This window comes from Fusarium poae, chromosome 1 (assembly GCF_019609905.1).
Source record: "Fusarium poae strain DAOMC 252244 chromosome 1, whole genome shotgun sequence".
Classification (NCBI taxonomy): Eukaryota; Fungi; Ascomycota; class Sordariomycetes; order Hypocreales; family Nectriaceae; genus Fusarium; species Fusarium poae.
In genome coordinates this window covers 8,257,004-8,273,870 of record NC_058399.1, presented here as the reverse complement: position 1 = coordinate 8,273,870, position 16,867 = coordinate 8,257,004, and the positions used below count along the sequence as shown (strand labels likewise).

At 48.9% G+C, this 16,867-nt stretch overlaps 4 protein-coding genes across 4 annotated transcripts; 2 read left to right on the top strand and 2 right to left on the bottom strand.

Annotated features, from left to right (window-relative positions):
* Positions 1–263: 263 nt before the first annotated feature.
* FPOAC1_002701 (uncharacterized protein) lies at positions 264–582 on the top strand (the record flags this gene model as incomplete). The annotated part of the gene is made up of 2 exons (XM_044847277.1): positions 264–313; positions 375–582. 2 exons carry the CDS (start codon positions 264–266, stop codon positions 580–582), a joined length of 258 nt encoding a protein of 85 aa, XP_044713193.1.
* A 613-nt stretch (positions 583–1,195) lies between these two features.
* Positions 1,196–10,291, bottom strand: FPOAC1_002700 (uncharacterized protein; the record flags this gene model as incomplete). Its single annotated transcript, XM_044847276.1, has 1 exon — positions 1,196–10,291. The coding sequence occupies one exon, from the start codon at positions 10,289–10,291 to the stop codon at positions 1,196–1,198; it is 9,096 nt and encodes a 3,031-aa protein (XP_044713192.1).
* A 2,222-nt stretch (positions 10,292–12,513) lies between these two features.
* FPOAC1_002699 (uncharacterized protein) lies at positions 12,514–13,317 on the bottom strand (the record flags this gene model as incomplete). The annotated part of the gene is made up of 4 exons (XM_044847275.1): positions 12,514–12,803; positions 12,852–12,968; positions 13,029–13,142; positions 13,191–13,317. The coding sequence occupies 4 exons, from the start codon at positions 13,315–13,317 to the stop codon at positions 12,514–12,516; spliced, it is 648 nt and encodes a 215-aa protein (XP_044713191.1).
* Positions 13,318–14,244: 927 nt separating this feature from the next.
* FPOAC1_002698 (uncharacterized protein) lies at positions 14,245–16,298 on the top strand (the record flags this gene model as incomplete). Its single annotated transcript, XM_044847274.1, has 7 exons — positions 14,245–14,248; positions 14,329–14,382; positions 14,470–14,520; positions 14,576–14,581; positions 14,636–14,713; positions 14,761–15,042; positions 15,094–16,298. 7 exons carry the CDS (start codon positions 14,245–14,247, stop codon positions 16,296–16,298), a joined length of 1,680 nt encoding a protein of 559 aa, XP_044713190.1.
* Between the last annotated feature and the right edge of the window lie 569 nt (positions 16,299–16,867).

Here is a 16,867-nt window from a genome sequence, read left to right as displayed (position 1 = left end):
ACTCACAATCACACCACCATCGACCGACTCTCAAGTGCCAGTTGAGAATCCTACGGCTCATGATCAACGATGAGAAAGTGAAAAAAAAAAAAAGACCAATAGATACAAGAATTACAGGAATATAAGAGACTAGAAGGAACTCGTCAAAATGGAGTGATTTTTCCTCATCATCAATACAGTCAATTCTTCATTGTGTCCTCATCTCACCATTAACTCTCATATCAATCACTCAGTGTTATCTCACTTACACCACATCACTCACAATGGCCGCTATCGCTAAACCTGCTCTCGTCAAGCCTGCTGCCTACCCCAAGTAAGCTCCCTCCAATAATCCCATGCACTTTGAATCTCAATCTAACCACTTTCTTAAAAAGGGCCCTCCCTGTTGTCGTAGCTGTCGGCAGCTTCGCTATTATCGCCAGCTACGTGAGCTCCCAGCTCGCCACCACATCAGCCAAGTTCGACCGCTCCTTTGCAAAGTACAACACAATCGAGAGCGAGGCCAACCGAGCAAGAACTTTTGACGGTGCCATCGAGAACCCCAGGACAAGTCTCTTCAACATCCTCGGTCGTCGACAGTAGGCATGCAATTATTCAGCGAAAAGGGGCATAAACTACAGAAAGATCCCTGTGGATTCGCTTTGCATAAACATAAACATACATAAACACACTTCTTCTTTACGCTAAGCGTTCTTTATTACGTTGGACAATCTCGCCTTTCCAAGACGGCGCAGGTGTGGACACAAGATTTGGAGTAGACAGGAAAGATTGGGAAGAGGGAGCATCGATACCATGGAAATCATATAATTTGAGCATCAAATAAACCGTTAAACTTCATTTTCGCACATCGTAACTGTTTCAACAACTGAATGCAAAATATAAACTCTTTTGTATTACATATAGAATTCCACCCAATGCTTTGCTGAGGTTGCCCCCTTTTTGCTTCAAACCTGATCTAGGGCTCATCCCTATTCCAATGATCGCTCGCTCATCAATCCAATACACCCAGCTTCCTATAATATGTGATATGTATATCGTATGTGCATCCTGGCTTTCAACGAAGGATGTCAGGATATGCAAAAGAATGAACAAAGAACCTCCCTTTCTAATCCGACCAATGCGCCCATTTGCCAATATTTTAAAACTACAACAAGTCTCATATACGTCTCTGCCACTGTGACATGCCTTCTTCTTGTCAACCTGTCTTCATCCTATTGGGTGTCCAGCCAAGTCGTGATCCTGTATGACTTGATGATCGCCTCGATCTACTTTTTGGACCCGAAGGTGTAGGGGATTGTGATTCATCAACTGTCTCCGAATCATCTTCTTGCTGTGACTGACTACTCTCTCGATTGCCGATACGGTGTGTGAACGCACTAAGCTTGTCCTTTAGATTGCTTGCGCCGTTCTTCCGGCGTACACCAGATCCACTGGAATCATGATTGCTCATACTTGAAGTAGGGCGTTCTATCCCAGTCGGGATTCTTTTAAACCCAGGCCTGGGGTGTTGCCCGGCGGGTACCGGAATGCTGCTCTGGGGGCTAGTGCTGTGAGTGCTGCTAGCATAAGAGTTGCTCGAGGTTGTGCCTTGCATTTGTGGGCTTGCTGTACTTGGCCGTAAAAGTTCGGGGCCAAAGTGGTGTTGTCGGTCACCACGAGGATCGTCAATAGGTGTTGGGGGCGTCATCATCAAGAAAGCTGGAACATGGGGACCATGGTGAGCAAGAGGGGCTGGAGCTGCGCCACCGTTTCGATGTGATAATCGGCTCTTTACGCTTGAACTTCGACTGCGGCGTCGCATCGCTGACCCTGGACGTACACTGCCGTGCGTGCTTGGTGCTCGAATACTGCGAGGAGGGGATCGAGAGAAGTCGACAGGAGATACGCCATACATGCTGGAATCGTCACTGTCGTTTATACTACCAGGGTGGTGCTGGGAACCGCCCGAAGACGATGGTGCGATGAGGACTGAGCTGTTAGCCAACACTCGCAGCTTGTCTCGTTGTTCCGCATTGGGTCGATGTTTCGAGAACTTGTTGCCAATAAGAGCACCCGTGTGAGAAATCAACGCTTTGACTACTGCCTTCTTGAGAGCCAAGGCCAGATCCAAGTTGGACCATGTCTTGTTCTCCCACTCAATGCTTGGCATCCTGAAGACAAAATCGTGCACATCCTCAATGTTGCGATTATCTTTACCCCGGTAACTCAGGCAAAGAACAACCGACGGCATCTTGATAGAAGCAAAGGTCATGAAATGGCTTGCACGTGTCATCATCTTGGTGAGATCATCCGAAGGCGGTTTGTCATTGTTGTGTCGCTTTCCAAGTCCAAATCTCGACCTCTTGTCATTTTCTCTTGATTCCCGGTCTTCTCGAGAAGAACGGCTTGTTGATGCACGCGTCAAACCAACTCGCGGGCCCATATTAGAGCGGAGTGACTCATGGGACGCTTTCTTGAGAATAGTCTTGGATGTTCCAGGAGCACGGAAAAGACGGAAGGAATGGCCTTCGTTGCCTGTGTTGACACGCAGACCCTTGCCTGGGGGTGCTTCAGCTTTGGTGTTTGATGTCAAGGTAGGTCGCAATCGGAGTTCAAGAGAACCCGAACCAGTTGAAAAGGATGACGAAGATGAATGTCTACCCGAGTAGGAAGGTGTTGCGCCACCGTTTTCGTCGTCATATTCTTCATCGTCCTCTCCATCGGCCGTGACCTGCTTTAACATGAATGGCGAGTCGTTCTTGGCACCAGCTGACTTCTCTCCATTGATACCAGGGAAAATATACTCGAAAAGGCGCTTTCCGACCTCATGCTCAAGTTGCACTTTGATGGGGAACAGGTTGACTTCGAATCGATCCATCACGGGAATGCCTGCAATGGCCTCCAGCATGTGCCAGTAAACCCGAATCATCTCCTTGTGCTCACCGTCCTGCTGGTATGGTCTTTCGGGGTCGATATACGGTGCTATCATCTCAGGGTATGTGGCATCAGGCAACAAGTTCAGACCAAGAACCTTTCCGACTCGAATAAGGTTGACATGGGAACCATCGGAGTTGTCCGTTCGATCATACTCAAGATCTTTGAGTTGTAACTCTACCAAAGGCTCATTCGAGTCTTGCATAAGGTGCCAAACAATGTCTCGTATCGTGATGTTCCACTTAAGTAAACCGGTGCTATCATCCGAGTTGACGTCAAACTTTCTCTGAGAGGAGGTGATGGCTTTCATCATGAAAAACAACTCGTCCTCGCAAGCCGCAAGATCGTTTTCAAGTCGCAACCGATCTTCCCAGCCCTTCTTGTCAAGATACTTTGCATAGATCTGGAAATGGTCCTTGATCTCTTCCATCTGCCGGATACGTTGTTGTAGTTTCTGAACCATGGCAGGAGTGCCGCTCAAGTCGCTAAAATCAGACGCGAGGATAATCTTTTCCAGGCGCTCATTTCGTGTCTTCTCCATGGGCTCGTTGTACATGAGAAGATCCAACACGATGACGTACAGAGCGTAGTACTGCGATGAGTTGCAGAGGGCTCTGGCCGTTGGGAATTCGACCCAAAGATTGTCCATGCGGGTCTCCGCGTTGTCTTCAGAAGAACCTTCATTGCCATCGGTGTTGACCTCGTCGTTGTACTTCAGACGCAGAGTATTGTACTTGTCATATCGAACCATGGCCGAGGTTTTCTGTACAACGCGCTTGAAACCAAAGGGATCCGCCTGGAAGTCGAACACGACTTCGATAGGAACCCATGGTGGGAAAGACGAACCGCTCGGCGCACCGTATTTGCTTCCCACATACATCGAAACAGGGCTGGTTTGGAACCACTTGCGATGTGTGACAAAGAACTGGACACTGTCCATGTTGACCAAGAATCGGCGTTGGACGAGACCACTGACGTTATCAGATATTCTCTCCTTCTCCATGACTTCCATCACCTTTAACTCCATCCCCTTGGCAGTCGCCAGAACCACATTCTTCTTGTTCTTGTCACTTTGGAGTTGAATCTGCGGTGCAATAATGCGAATGTGGTAGCTGCTCTGAGGAGTGAACTCGTCAGCAATGCCACCTACCAAGTCTTCAATAGATCCCTCTACAGCGCCGTCTGGATTAGTACTCCATGTTGCCGACGTGAATTTTCTTCCATCGTTAAGGATGCGCTTGATACGCTCCTCAAGATCGATAGGGTCCTCATCACCCTTCATACTGGATGCGCGAGAGCCTCTTCTGCCATCTTGACGGCTGTGCGTAGACTTAGCCTTGCCTGGCTTAGTTTGCGATTTGGCTTTGTTCTGCTCCTCAACAATATCTAGAATGAACTTGATAGCGGGCCGAGAGAGATAGTATGTGAAACCACGTCTCTGGCTGTTTTGGTGAAGATAGCGAAGTACAATGTTTCGTAGAGTATTGTTCCACTTGAGTTGCAAGTTGTGGATGACGAACCGGTTGCTGAACTCGCTTTCGAACTCGCTCGTCGCTGGAATTTCCATGGTCTCATCTTGAAAAGGGATTGCGGACTCGACGGATTGCCTGCGTCCCTCACCACTAGCTCTGTGAGTGCTGGAAGGGGCTCGAATTTTGGCTTGATTAAGCATGGACTCCAGAAACTCCTTCTTCTCTTGCAATACTTCCGTGTGTCTCTGAAAAGCCTTGAACTCTTCCACAAGAACACGGTCTTGTCCATCAGTTCTGATAACCCTCAGCTCTGCTTCGCCCATATCGCGGTCGTGATTTTCCATTTGCATGGCCAACTGTTCAAGACGGTCTTGGATAAGAGAACCCTGGATTCGGCGTGGATCATCGTCATGTCTCATTACGCAGAAATGTGTGGGTTCGTTTCCGAAGGGACTGGTACGCGTTGGGTCACCGGCAATGACTCCACCAATATCTGTTTGTCGGAAGTATGTCAGGCGAGGAGCGTAGGCAAGCGGCAAGATCTTGGTGTCGGGATGAGGTTCAGTCGGCGTTATCCAATCGATCTCGACAAAATCATCCATGTCAATCCAACTGAAGTCATTGTCAGGGATGGTAAAGCGCGATAAATCGGGTTTCTCATCACTTTCGCGAACCATGGTCGCCATGGATCCCTTCTTGATAGCCTCCGTGGTGGTACCCTTCAAGCTTGCTGACACTGCCCGGACGTCGGCACTAACAAGGTCAAGCTGAGCAGCATGGATTTTGATACCTGAAGTTTTGCTCGCATTGTCACCGTGTTTACCTTTACCGAGGGTGTTGAACTCCTCTCGGCGCTGATGGAGGTCGAGCGAGAAGCTATCAAATCGAACCTTTAGACCGGTCGCAGAAACTGCATTTTCCGAATGGTCTTCAACGTCCTTGTGCTTGTATATATGGCTAAGAAATAGCGGCGCAAGCAAGATATTGTACTTAACAGTGGCCAAATGCCGACCAAATTTCTTGCTGTTCTTCTCACGGCCTGGAAAGAGACTACCCTGACGGATTGGCAATGAGAGTGGCTGTCCAAACAAACCCCACCAGTTGAAAAAGTGGGTGAAGAATCTCGGGGTAAGGTGAATTGTATTGTAGCTTCGGGAAGGTTCCGGGTTATCAGAAAGCCAATCGCGATCGGCTGGTGCATGAATGGCAATAGAAAGATGGATGTGTCGACTCCTGAAACCACGCAGCGCATCATAGGGAAGACCGCTTGCATCAGGTTTGGCGAAATGTGGATTCTTGAGAACAATGTCGTAATGAGGCCGAAACTCAAAGCTTCGGACGCCATCTTCAATAGCACGCTCAAAGATAAGGCCAGCCATAACTTTGACTTTGCCAGACAATTTCATAACAACCTTCTTGAAACTTGCCTCAGACTTGTAGTTGTCTTCAGGTAGATAGCTGTCGAAATCATATTGTCGCCGAGCTTGCTCCCGAACCTCATGGCTATAGTCAGGTACTGCAAGAATGTATTCACCACTTTCGACTGAGATGAAACCCTTCGGGTCATCGTCTGCGTTGATGTTCCATCGGATATCGTTGCGCCAGCACATGAGAAAGCCGGCTCCATTGCCAGTCATTGCATATGGATTGCGTGTACCCTTGAGGGCAAGATGCACGTCTCCATCGCCCTTCCAAGATGCGTGTATCCTAGAGTGGAAGTTGAGTCGAAGCTTATCCCAGAAACCAACACGTTCAGATGGATCAAATTGAGGTTTTGTAAACGATTCAATGACCATCATCATGTCTTGGATAGCGGGTTGATAACAAGGACCCCATGTGATGCGTGTGGGCAAAGCACTGTTGACGTCCATGTACACATCGGAGTATGACTTAACAGGTCCAATAGTACGTCTGACTTCGATCGCGAAACTGCCTTCATTGGAAGACCCCGGCAAAGAATTTCTTGGAGGCACAACGTTAACTCTAACACGGCGGGTCGACTCGATACCTCTGAACTCTTCAGCAATGACAAAGTTTGCCTTGACAGACACAGCCTGGATTTTCGCTGACTGCCCGTATTTCATTGGAGGGATGTGTACAAGCGGCAATGGGTAGTCTCGCAGCGTCACCTTGGCCTCTCCCATGGCAATGCTGACATGCATCGGAACCAGTAGACTATACTGCATATCCTTTGGCATGCCTTTGCCAATTTTGTGGAGGAAGTCTGGCAAGTCTTTCATGGGGAAGGTAGGTTTGTCGATCATGAAGTGCAGGTCACTAATAACAGCAGCCATTAGAGCTGGTCTCGGTGGTACTTCCAGCAGATTCTCAGCCTCTTCAACGTCTTCTGGCACTTGGTTAGGCCCCCAGAACTGGCCGCGAGACTCCTTCATGCTATCTTGAGAAATCTGATAAGCACGGTCGATTCGTTTCTTCCAACTTTGAGCATTGAACATATCAAGATGACTCCGGGCATAGTGCTCAGTAACTTTGGAAACACCATTGAGGTGAAGGGAGTCAGTGTTGGGGTTGTATCTGGGAATTCTTCCATGCTGAGTGTTTGACCGTACGTCTCTTGCCTCAAGATCATCCACACTTCTGCTTCTGCTGCCTGGAGACTCGGCCATCTCAGGTCGGCCTCGTGGGAAGGTCGATCGCGAGCGGAACTTGCTTGTTCCCTTACGGATTTCATCTTCGCGCACTTTCTTAAGTTTGACTTTGAAGGCGTTTTCACGAGCAATTCGTTGCGTTTGTTCAATAAGACCAGTGCGATAAATCATGCCCAGTTTCCATTCGAAGCCACCATCTTCAAGCTCGAACAGAAAGTTGCGGGTACGAATAGATACTTTGGGAACCGACTTTGGCCCCTCCGGTTTCTTCTCGAGGATGTACTCGTTAGTACCTGTTCTGAAACGATGGTGGAGCTGCTGCACTGCTTTGATCACATTAGTGAAATTATCGGTTACACGACTCAAGATGACCTCGTGCGGTACAGCAATGCGTACAGCTTCAGTCACTATGTCAACCATCTTCTCGTCAATGACACTTCCGGTAGGTGTCTTTCGGCGAGACTCTCTAAAGTCAAGACGCCCTGCCTTGATGCTGAGTAAACGAGCCCAGACATTACGCATGCGTGGTGGCTCTGTGTACAGCCGCACAAGTTTGGCCGAAATGTATGGAGTAGACCATCTCTGCCGGCCGAGCTCCAGGCCATACATGTGTAGCATCATGGCTGGGTCATGAGGCATATCAGCTTTGAGTTGCACGAGGGCTGCTTTGAAGTCAAGAGTGACTAATTCAGGGGTAATAGTTGTCAGTCCGGGATCTAGATCCGGAGTTCCAGGAGGAGCCAGTCGGTTCGCACCAGGGACCAGATCGACATAGCTTCCCTGCTGCTTTGGCCGTGGAGCATCGCGACCCGTTCGCATGAATGCTTTTCGTAGTGTCATGACAGCAACACCAACAGCGTAGTGCCGGTAGAGCGAATACTTGGCGCGAATGGTACGAACGCCCACTTGAATGTTAAACGTTGGGCCACTTGCATCGCTTGACGCGCCGAGCGAAAGCTCAAGTCTCGGTACGCTAAGAAAGGCCTCGGGCTCAAGTGTATCAACAGCGTCCATGATCTGTGCTTCAATGCCGCTAGCAAAGAGGGTGAGCTTCCTCCCATCACCAGTATTTTGTGATTTTTTCTTGATTCGGGGAGAATTTTGAGGAGGAGTCCAGTCCGAATCGGATTGGTTGATGGAACGACTGTTGGCCCGTCTTCTAGAAGTCCGTCGTTGAAGTCCATCAAGACGATGAGCTCGATATTCGGTTGAAACCGTGTCCCAGTGTAAAAAGACTCCACGGGTATCGTCAGATATCTCCTCGTCGATTCCTGCGATCTCCACGTTGAAATCGGCCGCATTGAACTGGGCCCTCAATAGCCAGTTGGGCATAGACCGCAGGAAGTTTTGACCGCCCTTGGATCGAGAAACGGGACCTTTTTCTGCTTCCACGTCGATACGCAACTCCTGGACGATCTGGCGAAGACCGTCAGTAATCTCGGGTCTCACCATACTGATGGAGCAGGACTGAAGATTGCCAGACACATCGACATAGACATCCGGTCGAGCACCGAGATTGAGCTTCATATCGAGTGACTCTGTTGTAACAAGGTTGAACCGTTCGCCATGATTGGTTTGGTAGTAGAGATCGTGTGACTGAAGTCGGAATGAACCATCAAGAGAATAGTGCATTTCGGCCATGACACTATGAGAAGACTCCACATCGAGCGAAATCGAGGAGATTGATGAAATTATAAGATCGAAATCGTCCGGGTCCTCTGCTTTTTGCAGAGGCTGGAGCTTTATACGAACAACAGGCTCGTGCATGGAAAATTTGTAATTGGCTTTCGGAAGAAGGCGGGAAATAAGATGGTGGTTATCATTCTGCGCTTTCGGTGCCTTCGGTTTCGATTTGAAGAGGGCAATTAGCACTGGCAGATGACGGGGATCCAAATCTACCGAAGGAGAGGTGACTACAGAGTTAGCAAACATAATGTTGGCATTTCTTTCGTCCACTGTGCTGGCCCGCGAAACCTCAACTGTCTTGGAGAGCAGTGTCGTCTTTATCGTTGTTGTAGCCATGGGGATATAGAGAAGGCGTTCGGGTTGGCCGTGGCCGTCGTCCAAGCCAACTGATATAGATAAAGCAGCAGCAAGGGCCTCGTGTGCAATAGCTTCGGCGGGAAAATACATCCTGTGAGCTGGCGACTTTGAATCCAATCTGTGCAGATCTATGCCAACCTCCTTCATCGCGGCGTTCAATTGGATCGGCGTTGACCCAGGCTTGATAGACTGGACCTTTTTGCTCATGCCCAAGAAACTCACTGCGAACTGAATCTCCTTGATGCCTCTTAGAATGGAACTGAAAAACTCTTTAGAGTCGGAAACCGTCCTCATTAAGTCTTCGCTTGTTGTTCCTGGCTCGTCGATTTCCTGGGCAATGTTGCTCAAGAATATATCAACGGGTTCCTCATCAGCGCCAGGTGTCTTGACCTCAGCCCGGCGTTGCTTTAGCCGGCTCACGCATGTTTGTAAGTCGTCAAATGGGATGTGCAATCGTCCCATCTTGATAGCCACAGCAGCTTCACGCAGACCCTCCATGGACTTGTACAAATGCCCGTGGACATTGATGAAAAGCTGATCGAGAATTTCCATAGATTCATGGCCTTCAGCCGTGAAAAGTACGCTACGTAACGAAGCAGTCCATTCCGCTTGTTGGTCTTTGCCATGGCGATCGGCCAATCGAGCAAAGAAGCGTACGCGGTCGACCATCTTGCGGCGTGTATCGACCGCGAGGGTGAAGCTTCCAACTTGGACATTGCCAACATCGACAATGTTGACAGCTGAGTTAGTCGCGACCACATCGACGAGCTTTAGCCAGCTTATGTTGCTATGAAGCCGCTTGATCTGATCTTTTATGCGTGTAAGCTTCTTCCATGTCTCGCTTCGAACCACTGTGCTCGTCGCTCGTCGTGGCAATTGTGGTTTTTGTCGGGCTGTGGTTTTGGCATCGGATTTCTTATCTTTCGCGACTTCGGAATCACTGCCCTCGGGATCCAATTCAACGGGCTTATTTCCTTCCAGCTCATTGATATCTATCGTTACGACGAGTTCACTCAAGACAACGCTGCACCATGTTGGCTGGGCAAATGTTGGGCGGTGGACGTGGATGCCAAGGCCCCTGATTTCTATTCTGCATCCATCTCGTGGTGTCCATGCTATTCGGCGCAAGGACAGGTAGCCTATTCGTTGGATCGATACACCAGTAAGGATTCGGAGGACGGCGAGGAAGACGAAGGACGACAGGTACAGGAGGACTAGGCAGCCGAAGAAGAAGGTTGGGTTAAGGAGAGCCATTCTGAAAAGGCACCTACGAGCCTCTCCCACCAAGATGACTGACACGACACAATCAGCTACGAGCGGTGAAAAGTGGCGCGGTACCTTAACTTACATTTCCTGTTTGTGGAAGAGATACCATGCCTTCACTTGGTCTGACTTTAATTGAGTGAGAGGCGAGCTATGCCATCGCCGCAGGCTTGCGTATAAATTGTGAGTATATGCCGATCTTCCGGTTACTCGCACGCAAACTGCCACGGAGCGTTTGACTGAAGACGAAGAGAAGGTTTTCGTGGACGAGATGCGGCGGTAGCAGGAAGTTTGTTGCTTATAGCACCGTGTCTAACTCTGGGATGCTAGTCGTAAAAGTGGAAAAGTAAACTCAACAGAGCTGACTTTTTATTTATCGGGATCGACGGAAGTATATCGAACGCGATGTTCTACTAAGGAGATTTGGGGGAGTTTTTGTGACGTCAAGGGGGTCTGGATCCACGGACGAGGGTCACTCGCTGTTCGAGAAGGAAAAAAAGGAGTGTTACTCTGGCGCAAGCGTACAGGGCAGAATATGACCAGACAGGGCAGGGCCAGGCGCGTTGCGAAATAAAAAAGCAAGCGTCAATAATTTTTCTGTAAAAAAAGCAACATTAGCGGGGGGGATATGTAAAGTTAAGTTGGAAAAAGGACACTCTTGAATAGCCGGATAAGATCTCAAGATGTATTGGCAGCTCGTGTTTCTTTGGCTTGGACAGACGAACCGAACCGCACCTGGAACTTGCCCTGAGCTTGCTGACCTTGCAGGACCCAACGCGATAACGAGTACGTACTCAATCTTCGATTGCTACTATTGAAAATCCCCACTCGACCCAGATCAACAAAAGCTTGAGAGGTCTCCAACCTTGCATCAAGCCACCGAGCCTCACCTCACTCTACAAAGTACAGAGTAATGGAGATCAATTAGGGCAAGCACGGACCCGGCTCATTTAGCAAGGAGCGCCTTGTAAGACATTTCCTAATCATCACCAATCTCAACAACTCCGTAGTATTGCTACCTATCTCAGGTACCTTCTGTAAAAAGGAGACGAGGTCCAGAATGGATAGGAGATGTCGCTTCATAAAACTTTGAATGTCTTCATTTCCTGCGTACCACAGATCTTCACATCAGTAGCTCGTTCAAGCCATTGAGACTTGTGCCACGTAACCAACAGCTCAATTGACTCGTACTTGGTGTATGTACAAAGTCTGCACCTAGGTACCTTAGCAACAAATACAATCTCCTTGCTTTATGTTATTGGCTGGGTTGTTAGTGCGGGGAATGCATGTTGTTTTTGAGTTCCGTATCCATCTAGAGCCGGATATTCATGTCCATCGAACCCATATTATCTCAATTTCCAGAAAGGGACCGATGCAGATTTCCAAGTTGAGTTACTGCTTGAGTACGGACTAAGTTTTTGGTATCCTTACAGAATATGGTCTGAGTGTCTTTAATCCCTCCTAAACCTGGCAAACTTGGACTAATGATCCAGGTGCCATAGTTGAAGACGACCCCAGATGGCATCAATGGCATGCATGGTTGATCTAGTGCCAAAGACAAACGGCCTGCAAAATCCGGCATCAGGGCGCAAAGAAAACACTAAAATAAAAAAACATTACTATGTAGCAACGGGTTGGTGTGACAATAAAAAACTCAATGTTTTATTTTATTTCCACTATTTCACTTTTTCTACTCTTCCTGCGTCATTGTTGTTTCATTCTGCAGTGGCCTCTGATAAGCTCGCCAGTACAGCCCTCAGGGGGTACAAAAGTGCAGCCAATACATCGCCACCAAGGATACTCATATAAGTAAGTATTTCTCTATATTACATTAAATAAAAATAAAAATACTATATTATTCCTCTTTCTTAGGTCTATTATTACTTTATAGTATTTTTTACTTTATATAAATATTATTAGGATAATCATTTTAATAGTAAAATATATAGTTACAAAATAAAAGTGGAAATTCATATTTGATACCCCTGCGGGCTGTATACGACTTACCAATATACATAGTAGCGTGTCATAGTGGTGTTTTATTCCCAGTTGGTGTCCAGGTATTAATAATTTCTTACTCAACAACGCATTTCCGAACATTTTTCGTTTACTGGGAGTGGCCAAAGGTTCTAACAAATTAGAAAAGAAAAGAGGAGAAAAGAAAATGATGCTTAGACTTTCGAAGTATACAATTCGGGGATGTGGTATTGATGTTATTGTGTCGAAGGCTTATTTTTAGATTCCTCCTCAGCTTGTTTCCGTAGTTCAACAATACGCTCATCAATAAGCGCAATGTCAGCATCTATCCGTAGCATCTTTTCAAACATCATATCCTTATACTCCTGGTCTGTAAGCTTCTTAAGCGGAGTCCACCGCGTGAAGAATCCTTCCTTCTCATCATCCACCCTGGACTTGCGAACTGCCATACGGTTTGCTATTATCTGCCCAACAGCTCCCACTGTTGTCCAGACAAACATGGCGGGCAGAATATTCTTGGGTCCTCCTGAGCATGGTGTTAGTTATGAAGCATTCGTTATGTTGTCTGACTTACGGATCAAGCCACCAACTGCGCCTGCTGCTGTACCAGATATTGCGCTGGCCATTGTCTTTTCTGAATTCTTGAGTCTTTCCTCACCGCCCCATGCCTTTAGGACAATACCTCTTGTGACTTGAAAAAGTGTCAGTTCGACCAAACTACTTTTTCAGTTATATCAAATGGCCAACTTACACCAAAAGCTTGTTCCTAAAGTAAACCATTGGAAACCCGAAACAGCGCCCCAAATTAAAGGATTTGCCTCTTTAAAAATTGAACCTCCAACGCCAGCCAGAACACCAGCACTACCTACGCGACGTTAGTCCGAGCTGTGCGAGAACACATGAAGCAACTCACCAGCGTAACCACCAAACTTCAGGGGTGGTAGCACAAGATCAACGACTTCGGGAGAGAACAGCCCACGGGATGACTGGCGTTGACGCAAGTGCATCATTTGAGGCTCCCGGCCTCCATTCTCAGTCATGATGCGATGGTGCTGGGGGTGTAGAGACGAGAAATGTTGAGTCAATGATGGTAATGTGGGTGGTTAAATAAAATTAAAACAGGTAGAAAAAATGAAATAATGCTACATGGTCCGCTTCATAATTACTGTCGTCCGACTTGATATTGGGGTTGATGAGGCTCTGGCAGCGTCTGTATCTCAAGTTTTCCTAAGCGGGTAAGGACCAATAGCAGGGAACCACTAAAGACTGGGACAAATCCCGTGACATGACATAGAGATGCATGGCCAATTGAGTGGATTTTGAACCTGCACACCAAAAGTGATGACAAAAAGAGTAGATCATTTAATATGGAAGTTTCTCTCATTTACAGTCGCAAACTTAAACTCAATCCATTAAAATTCATTATTACTAGTATTGATTTATATAGGTACTTAGGAGAAAACATTACAAAGTATTATTATTGTTATTATTATCATTACAGGCGTGTATTCTAGCTAAAAAGTACTTAGAATGCGGTGATTTCATAGCGTTTAACCCACCTGCCGGCTCTTTCACCCGCTGGTGTTGCTCAAAATGCAAGCGAGACAGCGTTCGAGTAGAGGGGTTAATTGGTGGGGCTTGTCCTCAAAAAGGGCTAGCGCCCACTTCAGGCCTGGACTGCAAAATTACGGCAACCCTCAACTGGCGCCTCCATCATCATATTTTTCCACTACGCCGAGCAAATTTCAACTCGTCAACCCCAGACTCGGCAACATTGGTCGGGGCAAGTCAACAGTTCGCAACGCCCTTTTTCCCCAAAAATTACTCGATCGACTCGCGAGACTCTTTCCCATCTCGCCCTTCTCTACTGAGCGAAAGCTGAAGCTGAAACCCCGGTCGGCTTCGCCCTAAGCACTCGTTGGCGCATCGATCTAGGAATCGTTGCGCTTGCTCGCCTAACCGCAACCATGGGTGAGTCCTATATACTGTCCTGCGGGACCCCTCTTTGGTTACATGCCATAGGCTATCAACAGTTGCTAACTATGCTTCAGCTCCTAAGAAGAAGGAACAGCAGAAGATGTCCCTTGGGGACTTTCTGGCTGACAGTATGTCTTGTCCCGCCCCTCGCCTGCACACCGGCCTGCACCCCGCCGCATGCCCCTCGTTGACCCCATACTGACTATGACTTACAGGTTTTGGTGGAGGCTCTTCTTGGGCTGATGAAGTAGAGGAGACTTCCTACGGTAAGAATTGTTCCTCCATACGCACCATTGTCTTCGATTGCTAACTTCTTTGTAGCTATTGGTATGTGCCATGTTACATATAATAATTCAATTATGATGGACTGACCAGATTCAGGCACCCAGGCTCTGCCCCCTTCCGATCGCTCTCGGTATAGCAGCAACATCAACTCTTCTTCCAGCTGGCAGGACCGGGGTACGTGTTGGTTTTATCCTCAAAATTACTCAAGCTTACAGTTTCAGGTTTCTCCGTTCGCGAAGCTGCCCCTCAGACTCTCCCCGATAAGCCTCCCTTTACCGCTCACCTCGGTAACCTGGCCTACGATGTTACCAACGATGCTGTAGCCGACTTCCTTACAGGCTGTGGTGTCGTCAATGTCCGTCTCATTGAGGACCGCGAGTTACAGCGTCCCAAGGGATTCGGTTATGTTGAGTTTGAGACCCTTGAGGGTCTCAAGCAGGCCCTTGCCCTTGATGGTGAATCTTTCGGAGGACGAATGATCAAGATCAAGGTTGCTGACCCTCGTGAGTTAACCCACATCTTTCACATGCTTGTTTTTGTCTAACATTGCGTAGCTCGTGGTGGTGATCCTGGCCGAGGAGATTCTATCCGCGAGATGGGCGCCTGGGACCGCAAGGGTCCTCTAACTGATGCTCCTTCGAGGGGTGGTGCCCGCGACTTCGGTGACCGTGAGCGTCGACCTCGCGATCCCGCTTTTGAGAGCCGTCCCCAGCGTGAGTTTACCTGGGAACGACACGGACCTCTCGCTCCCCTTTCACCTCAAGAGGGCTCTGGTTCGCGAGATGGAAGCCGTCCCCGTGCTTCTCCTGATGTGCAGGGCGACCGCAGCGACTCTTTCCGCGGCAACCGTCGTGACTCTCCTGCCTGGGGTGAGGCCCGTGAGGGTGGTTCTCGACCTCGCCCTGAGCGTCCTGAGCGTCCTGAACGAACTGCCACAGCTGCCGAAAAAGACATGCAGTGGCGCGACCGAATGCGTCCTGACTCCGCTAAGCCTACCTCGCCCGATGGTAGTGCTCCCCCTTCGCCCGCTCTTTCCAACGCACCCACAGCTCAGGGTGGACGCCCTCGCTTGAATCTCCAAAAGCGAACAGTCTCCGAGGCCCCTGACGCCTCATCAAACGCAGCTGGAGAGGCCAAGGCCAGCCCCTTCGGAGCCGCTCGTCCTATCGATACAGCAGCAAGAGAGAAGGAGATTGAGGTCAAGCGCCAGCAGGCTATCCAGGAGAAGCGCGAGGCCGACGAGAAGGCCAAGGAGGAAAAGCGATTAGCGAAGGAGGCCGCTGCCAAGGCCGAGGCCGAGGCTGAGGCTGATGCTCAGGCCAAGGCTGAGGCAAAGGCTGAAGCTGACGCTGCTGCGGCCAAGGAGGCTGAATCTGCTACCGAGACTAAGGAGGCTCCCCAGACAACAGAGGAGTCTGCAGAGCCCAAGGCCGAGGACGCCAATGGTGAACAGAAGGTCCCCGTTCGAACCCGGGAGCCTCGAGAGGCCCCCAAGTCAAGAGCAAACGAAGCTTCAAGCTGGCGCTCTGCCGGTAACGATCAGCGAGGACCCCGAGGAGGTGCCGGACCTCGAGGTGGACGTGGTGGACGTGGTGGTATGCGAGACGCCCGAACTGGACCCCTTCGATCCAACGGCGCTGCTCCTCAACAAGCTTCTGCCTCCCCTGATGCCGAGCCTGCTACCCCTACAGCCGATGATGACGGTTGGACCACGGTGCCCAACAAGAAGGGTCGCCAGGGTCGCGCGATGGGACCCTAGAATGTGTACATATCGCCCCGTTTCTCTACGGTTTGACGACTGGGAATGCTTCAGCACAGGGCGTTAGTCGTCTGGCTTGAAGCCAGGAGCAGCGACTACTCTTTGGATGTTGCAATTTCTCTCGTGAACAATGCCCATCTCATACATATCCTCGACAATCTGATATTATAGGTTGCCAGGGCATGGAATTTCTCTCGGCCTTGGTTTTATATGACCACGGCACCCTGTTTTCCTCGTCTAACCGCCACACGTTGGACTCATGATCAGCTTCCGTGTCTGCTTCACTCACTCAGGGGACCAGGAAGGCATTTTTGAGCATTTAACATTTGGCGTTTCGAGACAAAAGCAAAAAGAACGGCGGCGAATGGATGGATGAATGGAACGGAAACGTGGCATGCATTTGAATGATCACAACTCTCTTATTTCTTTATGTTTTCTTTTTTTGATTTCCCCAAAAACGTCTTTGCCGCGTGACGACGAGAGGAAGAAGGGTCAGAGAGGGGGTGAGAAGAGGTGAAAGAAAGCAGGAGAGGGACTGAAAAGTTGCTTGCTCGATATAACGGGTACAG